The 13,614-nt window shown below is 46.3% G+C and overlaps 1 protein-coding gene across 2 annotated transcripts in view; it reads left to right on the top strand.

The window, feature by feature from the left end:
• Positions 1 to 13,614, top strand: part of ADAP1 (ArfGAP with dual PH domains 1) — a 116,517-nt gene that overhangs the window by 48,395 nt on the left and 54,508 nt on the right. For both annotated transcript variants that reach the window (XM_069734266.1, XM_069734267.1), the window contains exons 3-4: positions 1,035 to 1,126; positions 6,736 to 6,818. In XM_069734266.1, the coding sequence (XP_069590367.1) occupies positions 1,035 to 1,126; positions 6,736 to 6,818 (175 nt within the window). The remainder of the gene's footprint in view (positions 1 to 1,034; positions 1,127 to 6,735; positions 6,819 to 13,614) is intronic.

The raw sequence follows: 13,614 nt of genomic DNA, 5'->3' as shown, positions 1-13,614 counted from the left end.
TTGTAGTGTTTTTTTTTGCATGCGAATTTAGACAGCACCCCCATTACTAAACCAGTAGGAAAAAACAAAAACACACACAAAAATACTTTATTCAAATAAGCACTACCTGACACTATCCCTCGTTCCCCAATTTATTAAGTAAAAAAAAGTTCCCACGCAGGTCCGCCGTAGTCCACCGAATTCGACGTGGTCCAGAGCGCAGAGTGATGTTGACGTCACTGCTCCTCGGACGTTCCTGGTCACTCTGTGCTCTGGACTACGTCGGATTCAGTGGACTACGGCGGCCCTGCGTGGGAACTTTTTTCTTTATAAATTGGTGAGCAAGGAATAGTGTTGGGGAGTGTTTATTTGAATAAAGTATTTTTTTTACTGGGTTAGAAATGGGTGTGTGTGTGTGTGTGTGTGATAGACACCTCTCCATGACTAACCCCAGGGTTTGATGTCAGCTGTGTTTCTGGACAATTCACAGCTGACATCAACCCCAAACCCGGCTTCCCCGATTGCCACCGCACCTGGACAATCAGAAAGATCCAAGGTGAAGTGCCAGAATTGGAGCATCTCATGTGATGGACCACGTTAGTGGCAGCTGTAGGCTGGGAAGGGCCCAATAACCAAGGACCTTCCCAGCCTGATAATCAGCTGTCTGCTTTACCTTTGCTGGTTACAAAAAAAATGTATTTATTTATTTAATCAGAAAAAGCTGCCCAGTAAGTTCCACAGGGTGCAATTTTCTTATATGTCAAGGGGTTGTGCAATTATAGGTCTGTACGTCGGTATGTCTATATCTGTAGGCTGTCTGTCTATATCTATTATCTATCTCTATCTATTTCTATAGCATTCATTGCTGTCCAGAAACACATGTGAAGCCAAGCATTTTTGCTTCTGCATTTTTCCTGCCCAGAAATGTCTGCATCCAGATACTCAACGTGTGCACATAACCTTACGTCACCGACTTGTCGCCCCAGAGCCATTGTTTTTCACCTTGACATTCTTAAGTAGATGCTACATAAATTTCTTTCATTTTTTTTTTTCAGTACATGTCATGTCTGGGAAACAAAGTAGCACAAGCAAAGTTTGAGTCTAAAGTGCCAGCGTTTTATTACAAGCCAACAACTTCTGACTGCCAGTGAGTAATTCATTATATTGACCTTTGTTTTATGCTTTCAGCATGTTTTCTAGTTTCAGAGAACCCATCGGCTGCAGTTTGTATAACCCCCACCCCTCCCAAATAAACAAACAGCGCTTTACTTGCACTCCCCGGGTCCCAGTGCTTTACTTGCACTCCCCGGGTCCAGTACAGAGTCTCCACTGATTCTCATAGTATCTTTTATTGTCTGCAGCGCTGAAGTCACGTCCTGAGCACTGCAACCAATCGCTGAGCTGAGCGACTTGTGCCATCAACTAAGGCAGAGCCACTGAGCTCAGTTGTTAGCTGCAGCGCTGTCGACGTAACATTAGTGCTACGGACAATACCAGACACCAGTGGCAGCGGTAGAGACTCAGTGCTGGACCCAGGAAGGGTGAGTAACACCCAGTCCTGGGGATCCGGGCTTTCCAAAACCAGAAAACCCCTTTAAAGAAGAAAACCGTGTTACGTCTTGTGGAAGACTTAAGGTAAGGAAGCAGGGAATGATAGTGTATCACAGACTTTGTACATTTTAGCATAGTATTTATTTCATTGATAGTCTTCATTAAAAACTTTCTACCAATTTGGTGCTGCAGAGTGGCTGTAAGCCCTTTATCTAGCTGCCTGCTATTGAATCAGTGGTTAGAAATAGCGGCACGAAGAGGGAGGGGGTTATATACAGATCTGCAGCGGAGAGGAGAGAAAGTATCACAGGGAGGGCAGAGAAAAAAGGCAATATACAGGGAGGATAGTACATGGAGACGAAATAATTTCATTATTTAATCTATGCTGATATATGAAAGCAAGTGAAGACCATAGTACACTCCCTGACAGAACTTAAAAGCAAGTGAAGACCATAGTACACTCCCTGACAGAACTTATGTCGCTAATCCATGTTATGTAAATAAGAGCTTATAACCTGACGTTAAATTCATCAATTGGTTGTATAAATTATTCTTTTGAAAGCTGAAACCCTCCGAAATGTGGTTTAGGTTAAGAAAATAAATTGGCATCAATGCAGAAATATTGATCTGTTAATGGACACAGAATGGTCAGATTTTGGCAAGACAAAAGTTTTTGCGCCCACAGAAAGTAATGTGATATTCAAACAAATAAGTAACTTAAAATACAAATATATGTTGCATAACATTGGTGAATGAAGTTGTGGTGCTATTAGAGTCATATTTAATATTTTGCAGGACTTCCATGAGCTTGAAGGACTGCATCCATGTGGTTCAACAATGATCCATACAATTTATTAATGAAGTCATCAGGAATAGCAAAGAATGCAGTCTTACATGCCTCCCAGAGTTCATCTAGATTCTTTGGTTTTGTCTTCCAAGCTTCCTTTCATCCTACCCCAAACATGCTCAATGATGTTCATGTCTGGTGACTGGGCTGGCCGGTCCTTGAGCACCTGGATCTTTTTTGCCTGGAGGAACTTTGTTGTAGAGATGGATGTATGAGATGGAGCACCATCCTGCTGCAGAATTTGACCCCTTTTATGATTTGGAATATATGAGGTAGCTAATACTTCTTGATATTTTAGGCTATTGATATTGCCTTCTACCTTGCAAATGTTTTGCACACCCCCATACTGAATGTAACCCCAGACCATGATCTTTCCACCACCAAATTTAACTGTTTTCTGGGTGTATTTTGGATCCATGCGGGCTCCAGTAGGTCTCCTGCAGCATTTGCAGCGGCTGTGGTGTAATTCTACTGAAGATTCATCAGAGAAATCCACCTTCTGCCACTTTTCCAGCATCCATCTGTTTAGCAGGCTGTGGGACTTTGCAGATGCCACACGTTTTTTTATTTGCCTTTTGTGTAGTACTGGCTTCTGGGCACTGATTCGACCATGGAGGCCATTTCGAGAGAATCCTACAAACTGTTTTAGTTGACACAGGGACTTGAGGTGATCAGGCCTGTTGGAGCTCTGCTGCAGTGGAAGATGGGCTTGCTTTGGATTTTCTAACCAACAAACGTTCCTCCTGAGCAGTTGTCTAGCGGGGTCCACCGGACCTGGGCTGGTCAAACACATCTCCAGTCTCTTCAAATCTTTTTTTTAATTCTTTGTACTTGACACTGAGACACATTAAAGGTGCCAGCCACCTCTGCAGTGGATCTGGTCTTCAGCCTCTTGATAATCCAGGCTTTGGTTGCAGGGTGGATTTTTGGCATGTTGTCAAGTTGCAGTTCAAGTGAAGGTCTGCAGTGCTGGGTTTCTTTTTATACACACACACTAATTAACCGATCATTTACTGAGCACAGGTGAGGATGTAAACTAGGATTGGGTGCATTATATGACCAGGCGACAAAACTTTTGTCTTGCCAAAATCTGACCATTCTGTGTCCATTAACTGATCAATATTTCTGCATTGATGCCAATTTATTTTCTTAACCTAAACCACATTTCGGAGGGTTTCAGCTTTTAAAAGAATAATTTATACAACCAATGGATGAATTTAATGTCAGGTTATAAGCTTTTATTTACATAACATGGATAAGTGACATAACTTCTCTCAGGGAGTGTGCCATAGATAAACACAGACCTCACGTCCAGCCTGTATTACTGGGAGGGAAACTCCCATAAGAGAAAAACCTAAAACTTGGATCAGGTGGCACACTGCATTTTCTGGGATCTGATAATGAATGATGGTTTAGAGATTGCAGACTGGAATTTTATTAGCTGAAGGTAATCACAAATATTTGTTAAAAAAAAACTTTTTTTTTCATATCTAAGTTGTCCATAGCCTTAAAGGAGTTGCTTCAATGGGTTCAACAAGGCTGGAAATCATGTCGGCTCCTGTTGGCTCCGCTGAAGAGAATGTGTCCGAGCTTTGCTACCCCACTACCTTTGCCCTGAGACAATCCATTTGCCGTCTCCATTGTTAGAGGAAAGTGCCAGGAGCTGTACTCGTCCTAATCCAAGGGAGCTAAATGGTCATTTTATTGTTGTCAATGGTTGTCAATGTGTCCATCCAGAAGGCTGTGAAGTGAAATGGCGCTTTCATAGTGACACAGCCACTTTATGACGGCAATGGACAGGGGTCACCCACACTTCATTAGATATTGTTGGCATATGGCACCCTATGCTAAGAAAAACCCTTGCTCCTATGCCTTTCCGCTCCTATGCCATTCCTGAGATCGGGTCCCCTCTTCCCTGTACGTAAAGCTAGTCTTGTTAGCTAAAAATGTGTTTTCCTCAATTCTTCCCTGTAGGCGTCTTCTTGAGGACCATACCCGCTTAAATAACAAACAAGAGTAGATTTACCGTATATACAGTGGCGTAACTAGAGTCCGATGTGCAAAATTCAGACTTGGGCTCCTACCTACATATTGGTCAGATGTGTCCTATAAAGACATACGTGTTGCCCACCCCCATAATGAAGTAATGTTCTCGATCCTGTACTAATAAGACACATCCTGGCCCCTTCCTGGTATAATGTCCTTCATCCTGGGCCCTTCTGGTAATAATGTCCCTCATCCTGTGCCCCTTGTAGTAACACTGTCCCCCATCCTGCCCCCCTTGTAAAAATAATGTCTAACATCCTTTGCCCTTCCCATTAAGAATGTTCCCCATCCTGGGCCCCTTCTAGTACTAATGTCCGCCATCCTGGGCCCCTTCCAGTAATAATGTCCGCCATCCTGGGCCCCTTCGGGTAATAATGTCCACCATCCTAGGCCCCTTCCAGTAATGTCCATCATCCTGGGTCCCTTCCAGGAATAATGTTCCCCATCCTGTTGTAATGGCCCCTCCAGTAATGATGTCCCCATCCTGTTGTAATGGCCCTTCCAGTAATAATGTCCCCCATCCTGTAGTAATGTCACTCATCCTGTTGTAATGGCCCCTCCAGTAATGATGTCCCCCATTTTGTTATAATGGCCCTTTCAGTAATAATGTCCCCCATCCTGTAGTAATGTCCCCCATCCTGTTGTAATGGCCCCTCCAGTAATGATGTCCCCCATCCTTTTGTAATGGCTCCCCCAGTAATGATATTCCCATCCTGTTGTAATGGCCCCCCAGTAATGATGTCCCCATACTGTTGTAATGGCCCCTTCAGTAATAATGTCCCCCATCCTGTTATAATGGCCCTTTCAGTAATAATGTCCCCCATCCTATTGTAATGTCCCCATCCTGTTGTAATGGTCCCTCCAGTAATGATGTCCCCATCCTGTAGTAATGGCTCCCCCAGTAATGATATTCCCATCCTGTTGTAATGGCCCCCCAATAATGATGTCCCCATACTGTTGTAATGGCCCCTTCAGTAATAATGTCCCCCATCCTGTTATAATGGCCCTTTCAGTAATAATGTCCCCCATCCTATTGTAATGTCCCCATCCTGTTGTAATGGTCCCTCCAGTAATGATGTCCCCATCCTGTAGTAATGGCCCCTCCAGTAATAATGTTCCCATCCTGTTGTAATGGCCCCTCCAGTAATAATGTCCCCATCCTGTTGTAATGGCCCCTCCAGTAATGATATCCCCATCCTGTTGTAATGGCCCCCACAGTAATGATATCCCCATCCTGTTGCAATGGCCCCCCCAGTAATGATGTTCCCATCCTGTAGTAATGGCCCCTCCAGTAATAATGTCCCCCATCCTGTAGTAATGTCACTCATCCTGTTGTAATGGCCCCTCCAGTAATGATGTCCCCCATCCTGTTATAATGGCCCTTTCAGTAATAATGTCCCCCATCCTGTAGTAATGTCCCCATCCTGTTGTAATGGCCCCTCCAGTAATAATGTCCCCATCCTGTTGTAATGGCCCCTCCAGTAATAATGTCCCCATCCTGTTGTAATGGCCCCCCAGTAATGATATCCCCATCCTGTTGTAATGGCCCCTCAGTAATGTTATCCCCATCCTGTTGTAATGGCCCCTCCAGTAATAATGTCCCCATCCTGTTGTAATGGCCCCTCCAGTAATGATGTCCCCATCATGTAGTAATGGCCCCTCCAGTAATAATGTCCCCATCCTGTTGTAATGGCCCCTCCAGTAATGATGTCCCCATCATGTAGTAATGGCCCCTCCAGTAATAATGTCCCCATCCTGTAGTAATGGTCCCTCCAGTAATAATGTCCCCATCCTGTAGTAATGGCCCCTCCAGTAATAATGTCCCCATCCTGTTGTAATGATGTCCCCATCCTGTAGTAATGGCCCCTCCAGTAATAATGTCCCCATCCTGTTGTAATGGCCCCTCCAGTAATATATGAACTGAAGGATTTCTGCACCACAATACATTTCACCTGGATGTGCGTTCTCGGATGCACATCCAGCTGAAATAGGCGCTGGCGACGGTGGGTCCCCTTCCAGCATGGGGAAGAGAGGACCATAGCTCAGGTTCAGGAGCAAAAGAGAGGTGCGGGAGAGCAGCAGAAGTCACACCAGGTCAAAACCCACAGCTTTATGGCTAGTGACAGGTCCTAGAACACCTTACCTACCGTACTTACAACTATCCCTTTAAGGTAGCAAATCATCTGTCCATCATGACGGGGACAATAGTCCCTTTCTGATCTTATTTTCAGCGACCTATCGACCCTTGTCCGCTTGAGTTACACGTGTGCGCAGATACGGCGGCATTGACGGTGTGTCCTTTGTGCTTGCAGGGTGCTCCGTGAGCAGTGGATCAGAGCCAAGTACGAGAGGAAAGAGTTCATCTACATAGAGAAGCAGGAGCCGTATTCTGCAGGTACGGCCGCTATCGGCCTACAGCCTGGCCTAATCCTTTTGCCGCCTACAGTGAAATAAACCAGAATGCAGCACATCACACCAGCCGCTCCGCAATCCTCCGGGATCAAGCAGTGCTTTATAAATATTATAAGAATTTCAGCTCTGCTGTGTACTTTTAGGCTGTTAATGCCCCTGGTTGGCACTGGAAATCCATGCCAGTCAGACATACTGTATATTTTAGGATTCATTTTTATTGTTTTGTTCTATACACTTGCTTGGACACATAAATCTTAAAGTGACAGCACCTTTATTTTTTTTTTTCATCTACTTACCGGAATGTTGAGTTAAAGGGAACCTGTCAAAAACCTTAACCCCCTGCCTTCAAAATAATTTATATGATTGTATAGCGCTTTAAAAAATAAATCAGTCGATCCCTTTATAACCCAAAGTGCTGTTCCAATCGCGTTTTGAAGTTGTGTCTTGCAGTGTATTGGAGCGTGACGATGCATCTGTAGCTTCTGGGCCTCATGCTGCATTTCCTACCAGGCACCACCCTCCCCTTGCTGATTGTCAGATTTCTGGCTAGAAAGGTCTGCAGCTGGTATAGCGCTTAGTCTCCATGCTATACAGGTCTGCAGCTGGAATAAGGTGGAGTCTCCATGCTATAGAGGTCTACAGCTGGTATAGCGCTTAGTCTCCATGCTATACAGGTCTGCAGCTGGAATAAGGTGGAGTCTCCATGCTATAGAGGTCTACAGCTGGTATAGCGCTTAGTCTCCATGCTATACAGGTCTGCAGCTGGAATAAGGTGGAGTCTCCATGCTGTAGAGGTCTGCAGCTGGTATAAGGTGGAGTCTCCGTGCTATAGAGGTCTGCAGCTGGTATAGGGTTTAGTCTCCATGCTATAGAGGTCTGCAGCTGGTGTAAGGTGGTGTCTCCGTGCTATAGAGGTCTGCAGCTGATATAAGGTGGAGTTTCCGTGCTATAGAGGTCTGCAGCTGGTATAGGGTTTAGTCTCCATGCTATAGAGGTCTGCAGCTGGTATAGGGTTTAGTCTCCATGCTATAGAGGTCTGCAGCTGGTATAAGGTGGAGTCTCCATGCTATAGAGGTCTGCAGCTGGTATAGGGTTTAGTCTCCATGCTGTAGAGGTCTGCAGCTGGTATAAGGTGTTGTCTCCATGCTATAGAGGTCTGCAGCTGGTATAAGGTGGAGTCTCCATGCTATAGAGGTCTGCAGCTGGTATAGGGTTTAGTCTCCATGCTGTAGAGGTCTGCAGCTGGTGTAAGGTGGAGTCTCCGTGCTATAGAGGTCTGCAGCTGGTATAGGGTTTAGTCTCCATGCTGTAGAGGTCTGCAGCTGGTATAAGGTGGAGTCTCCATGCTATAGAGGTCTGCAGCTGGTATAAGGTGGAGTCTCCATGCTATAGAGGTCTGCAGCTGGTATAAGGTGGAGTCTCTGTGCTATAGAGGTCTGCAGCTGGTATATGGTGTTGTCTCCATGCTATAGAGGTCTGCAGCTGGTATAAGGTGGAGTCTCCATGCTATAGAGGTCTGCAGCTGGTATAAGGTGGAGTCTCTGTGCTATAGAGGTCTGCAGCTGGTATATGGTGTTGTCTCCATGCTATAGAGGTCTGCAGCTGGTATAAGGTGGAGTCTCCGTGCTATAGAGGTCTGCAGCTGGTATAAGGTGGAGTCTCCGTGCTATAGAGGTCTGCAGCTGGTATAAGGTGGAGTCTCTGTGCTATAGAGGTCTGCAGCTGGTATAGGGTTTAGTCTCCATGCTATAGAGGTCTGCAGCTGGTATAGCGTTTAGTCTCCATGCAATAGAGGTCTGCAGCTGGTATAAGGTGGAGTCTCCATGCTATAAAGGTCTGCAGCTTGTATAGGGTTTAGTCTCCATGCTGTAGAGGTCTGCAGCTGGTATAAGGTGGAGTCTCCATGCTATAGAGGTCTGCAGCTGGTATAAGGTGGAGTCTCCATGCTATAGAGGTCTGCAGCTGGTATAAGGTGGAATCTCCGTGCTATAGAGGTCTGCAGCTGGTATAAGGTGGAATCTCCATGCTGTAGAGGTCTGCAGCTGGTGTAAGTTGGAGTCTCCATGCTATAGAGGTCTGCAGCTTTTATAGAGTTTAGTCTCCATGCTGTAGAGGTCTGCAGCTGGTATAAGGTGTTGTCTCCATGCTATAGAGGTCTGCAGCTGGTATAAGGTGGAGTCTCCATGCTATAGAGGTCAGCAGCTGGTATAAGGTGGAATCTCCGTGCTATAGAGGTCAGCAGCTGGTATAAGGTGGAATCTCCGTGCTATAGAGGTCTGCAGCTGGTATAAGGTGGAGTCTCCATGCTATAGAGGTCTGCAGCTGGTATAAGGTGGAATCTCCGTGCTATAGAGGTCTGCAGCTGGTATAAGGTGGAATCTCCATGCTGTAGAGGTCTGCAGCTGGTGTAAGTTGGAGTCTCCATGCTATAGAGGTCTGCAGCTTTTATAGAGTTTAGTCTCCATGCTGTAGAGGTCTGCAGCTGGTATAAGGTGTTGTCTCCATGCTATAGAGGTCTGCAGCTGGTATAAGGTGGAGTCTCCATGCTATAGAGGTCAGCAGCTGGTATAAGGTGGAATCTCCGTGCTATAGAGGTCTGCAGCTGGTATAAGGTGGAATCTCCATGCTATAGAGGTCTGCAGCTGGTATAAGGTGGAGTCTCCATGCTATAGAGGTCTGCAGCTGGTATAAGGTGGTGTCTCCATGCTATAGAGGTCTGCAGTGGATAGCGGGTGGAGACTTCCCTTTATATAAAAAAAATGTTTGCCTCCACTAGAAGGAGCACACCGCGTACAGGGAGCAGCTCTAGAATTGCATTCAGCTTCCCCTAGTGGTGGCTGCAGATCTTTATATATAATTGTCTAAGGGGTACTTCCGTCTGTCTGTCTGCAACTTCCGTCACGGAAATCCTGCGTCGCTGATTGGTCTCGCCAGCTGCCTGTCCTGGCTGCCGTGACCAATCAGCGACTGGCACAGTCCGGCCGAGAATTAGCCCCTCCCTACTTCCGTCCAGTCATTGCCCGGCGCCCGCTCCATACTCCCCTCCAGTCAGGGCTCACACAGGGTTAATGACAGCGTTAATGGATCGCGTTATGCCGCGGTGTAACGCACTACGTTAACGCCGCTATTAACCCTGTGTGGCCAACTTTTTTACGATTGATGCTGCCTATGCAGCATCAATAGTAAAAAGATCTAATGTTAAAAATAATAAAAAAACAAAAAAACCTGCTATTCTCCCCTTCTGTAGTCCGCCGAGGCGCGCCCGGCTGCCACCAGCTTCCGTTCCCAGAGATGCATTGCGAAATTGCTCAGAAGACTTTGCTTTCTCGCGAGACCGCTATGTCATCTGGGTAATTTCGCAATGCATCCTGGGAACGCTAGCTGGTGGCAGCCGCGCTCGCATCGACACAGCTTCGCTGGACACCGGCGGGTGAGTAAATAACTATTTTTTATTTTAATTATTTTTTTAACAGGGTTATGGTGCCCACACTGCTATATACTTCGTGGGCTGTGTTATATACTGTGTGGGCTGCGTTATATACTACATGGCTGCTATATACTACGTGGGCAGTGTTATATACTACGTGGGCAATGTTATATACTGCGTGCGCTGTTATATATTGTTTGGGCTGTGTTATATACTGCGTGGGAAATGTTATATACTGCGTGGGCTGTGTTATATACTGCATGGCTGCTATATACTACGTGGGCAGTGTTATATACTACATGGGCTGTGTTATACACTGCGTGGGCAATGTTATATACTGCATGGGCTGTGTTATATACTGCGTGGCTGCTAAATACTGCGCAGGCTGTGTTATATACTGTGTGGGCAATGTTATATACTGCGTAGGCTGTGTTATATACTGCGTGGCTGCTAAATACTTCATGGGCTGTGTTATATACTGTGTGGCCAGGATTAATGCATCGGGTATTCTAGAATATGTCGTGGCCTGTACTATATACTATGTGACTGCTACATACATACATACATACATACATACATATTCTAGAATACCTGATGCATTAGAATCGGGCCACCATCTAGTATAATAATATGTCAGGAAAGCACAGCTCCACTTTGCAGACTCATGCTGTACCTAATTAGCACATTTGGATACATTTTGCATACACAAGGCACAGCCTGTGCATCTCTATGTAGCCGTGTCACACTGATCTAGTATCATATATATATATATATATATATATATATATATATATATATATATATATATATATAGTTATGGAAAATTAATGGGGGAAGGTGATTTAATTGTGACTTATGTGCTTGTAATGACTTATTGTTGGTGCTGTGTGCACTGTACGAGCTGACGTCCCGCAGACGCTGGCAGAACAGTCTACGGCCACATGCTGATACATAACATAACTGGTGGGGGCCGCATGGAGACTCCCAGCACGCTGCGTATTCACAGACCCTCCCCTCGGCATACATTATTCATACTTTTTGCTCAATATCAGTTCTATGTGCGAGGAAAGGACTGAGCTGGCAGAATTTACCAGGATTAATAATTTATACATATATTTATTTGGAATGCCCTTCTTCAGCAGAACAAGCGCCTTCTAATGTTTTGCTTAGCATTTTCCTAATCATCAGAGGGGCTCGAAAGAAATGTGTTGTAATTACTTATGCATAAAGCGGTGCCATCGATGATAAGGATGTGGCGCTGCAAAGCTTTCGGTTACAATCCTGGAATCATCTCTTGGCATCAACTCTATGTACTGCAGTTTTAATCAGGGAGGATGGCAAAGGGCATTAGAGCTTTATTGCCCCTGCTAGCCCTGCTTTAACCTTTGTACAGGGATCTGGATTTACGCAAGACATCCTGGGTTACTTCTACAGAGTTGCTGCTGGCCGAGGTAGTGAGCTGGCAGAAAGAAGGGTCATCAAGCTGGGTCGTGTCCTGGAAGGTCAAAATCTGGGACAAAATCAATCAGAGGACAGGGACGTGATTAGGAGAATGCCAGGAAATGTAACAGGAGACAAAGTAGCTGAGCAGGAACAGAGTAACAGGGGTGTGAACCAGGGTAAGTATGATGTATAACTGGCAGCTGGAAATAGCTGCTGGGAGTTTAAATAAAGAGTTCTCCCGCTGAAGGCCCACAGCAGAGTGCTGATTATAACCGATGAACAGCACCCAGGACTAATATATAGACACCCTGTTTGGGTGAGACTACAAGTCCCAGCAAGACTAATGTAAAACAGGACAACGACAACTGCATCCTCCAATACTTTGGCCAGTGCAAGTGCAGAGGTTGTAGTAGAGGGTTCAGACATGGCCGTAACATACCCCTTATTTGAAGCCAGGGTAACTGAGTCACCCGCCTGGGCAGTGGGGTACTCTGTACTGGGTCCGGTCGCAGTTAAGGGGGTGGTCACGGTGGCAGCGACCCGGTCCGTGGCGTGGGTGCTCAAGTGAAAGGGGAAGGTCTTTAAGGGGATTGGTAAAGTTTGTATTCGTGACGCCACCTGTGGTTCTCGGTCAGAGGTGACCGACGCTGCTTAAAGGGGTCCTCTGGGGTGCTGTTACTGCAGCAAGGTGGTGAAGCTTCCCACAGGTGAAGCAGGGTCCCCAGGGCTCCCAAGGTGTATGGCACAGATGGTGTGGTGGATGCCGGCAAATAAATGGAGGACACAAGGTGGTAACGTCTACCTGATTTACTTGGTTGTAAGCAGCCACAGTCCAGGGTACCAGCAACAGGTGGTGATGTGGGTCGGCCGGCCTGGAGGCAATGGGGAATCCCTCTCCCAGGTGAGGTCCCTAAGCCTTCCTACTCGCGCTCGTATGCGAGGTCCTTGCTGCCTGTGGCTTCCGTACAAAGTCCTCTCTCTCCTGTCCTGGGACAGTTACCCTTATGGTGGGCAGTACGAGCCTTTTAATAGGGTCTCTATCATGACCCGGGCTCTTCGTGTACTGCTGCACCTTCAGGTGTGGGTGCGGACAAGTTGCCTTAAGTCCTTTGTCCTCCAGTTCTGCTGTGCGACCTAGAATTCAACACAACCTCGGGCTCCCGGTGACCGGTTCCTGCGCTTCAGCACAGAGGGTGCCCGGTCACCGTTCCCCTCTAAGCTCCTTCACTCTCCTGTCCTTTGTTTCTCAGATGCTCACTACATTCCAACCCTTCAGATTATCTTCCGTTCCTGGAGCTGCAGCTCACACGTGGCTGCATAGCCCCACTGTCTGTTCTCTCTCACACTGTCTGCTCCAGACTTCCTTCTCATATCTCTCCCTCCAACAGACTACTTGACTCCTCCTCCAGACCAAAATACATAAAGTTGGGGAACCTCCCCTGAATCCGAGTTTAGACCTCCCCCTTCTGGCCTGGATTCAGAATGTGTTGCATGTAGGTGCGTTACCTGATAATGTGAATCCTCCATGCCTCCAAGCATGATATCACCCTCCCCGAAAGGAAGGCTAACCAGGGCTGTGAAGTCTGAGTCGTGGAGTCAGAGTTGGAGCCCATTTTGGTGGAGTCGGTGTCATGGAAATTGAGGAGTCGGAGGTTTGGCTTACCGACTCCACAGCCCTGTTACTACCCGAAAATAAAACTGATTCTTGCATGACTGGGCCACAGTCTTCAAATATCTGGTAGACAGTCTTCCCCTTTAGCACCCCCGCAGGAGATATAAGGCATTACATTGTGGTTTCTATGCAGTGAATGGACATACTACAAAGCAAGCGATATGTCGGTAGCATCCCTCTGGCTCTGTATAAGTCCCAACCTTTCGCAATTCCAGTAAGCCTAATATAAACTTGTAG

This window comes from Ranitomeya imitator, chromosome 7, assembly GCF_032444005.1.
Source record: "Ranitomeya imitator isolate aRanImi1 chromosome 7, aRanImi1.pri, whole genome shotgun sequence".
Classification (NCBI taxonomy): Eukaryota; Metazoa; Chordata; class Amphibia; order Anura; family Dendrobatidae; genus Ranitomeya; species Ranitomeya imitator.
The sequence above is the reverse complement of the archived record's forward strand: the minus strand, read 5'-3'. Positions and strand labels throughout refer to the sequence as shown.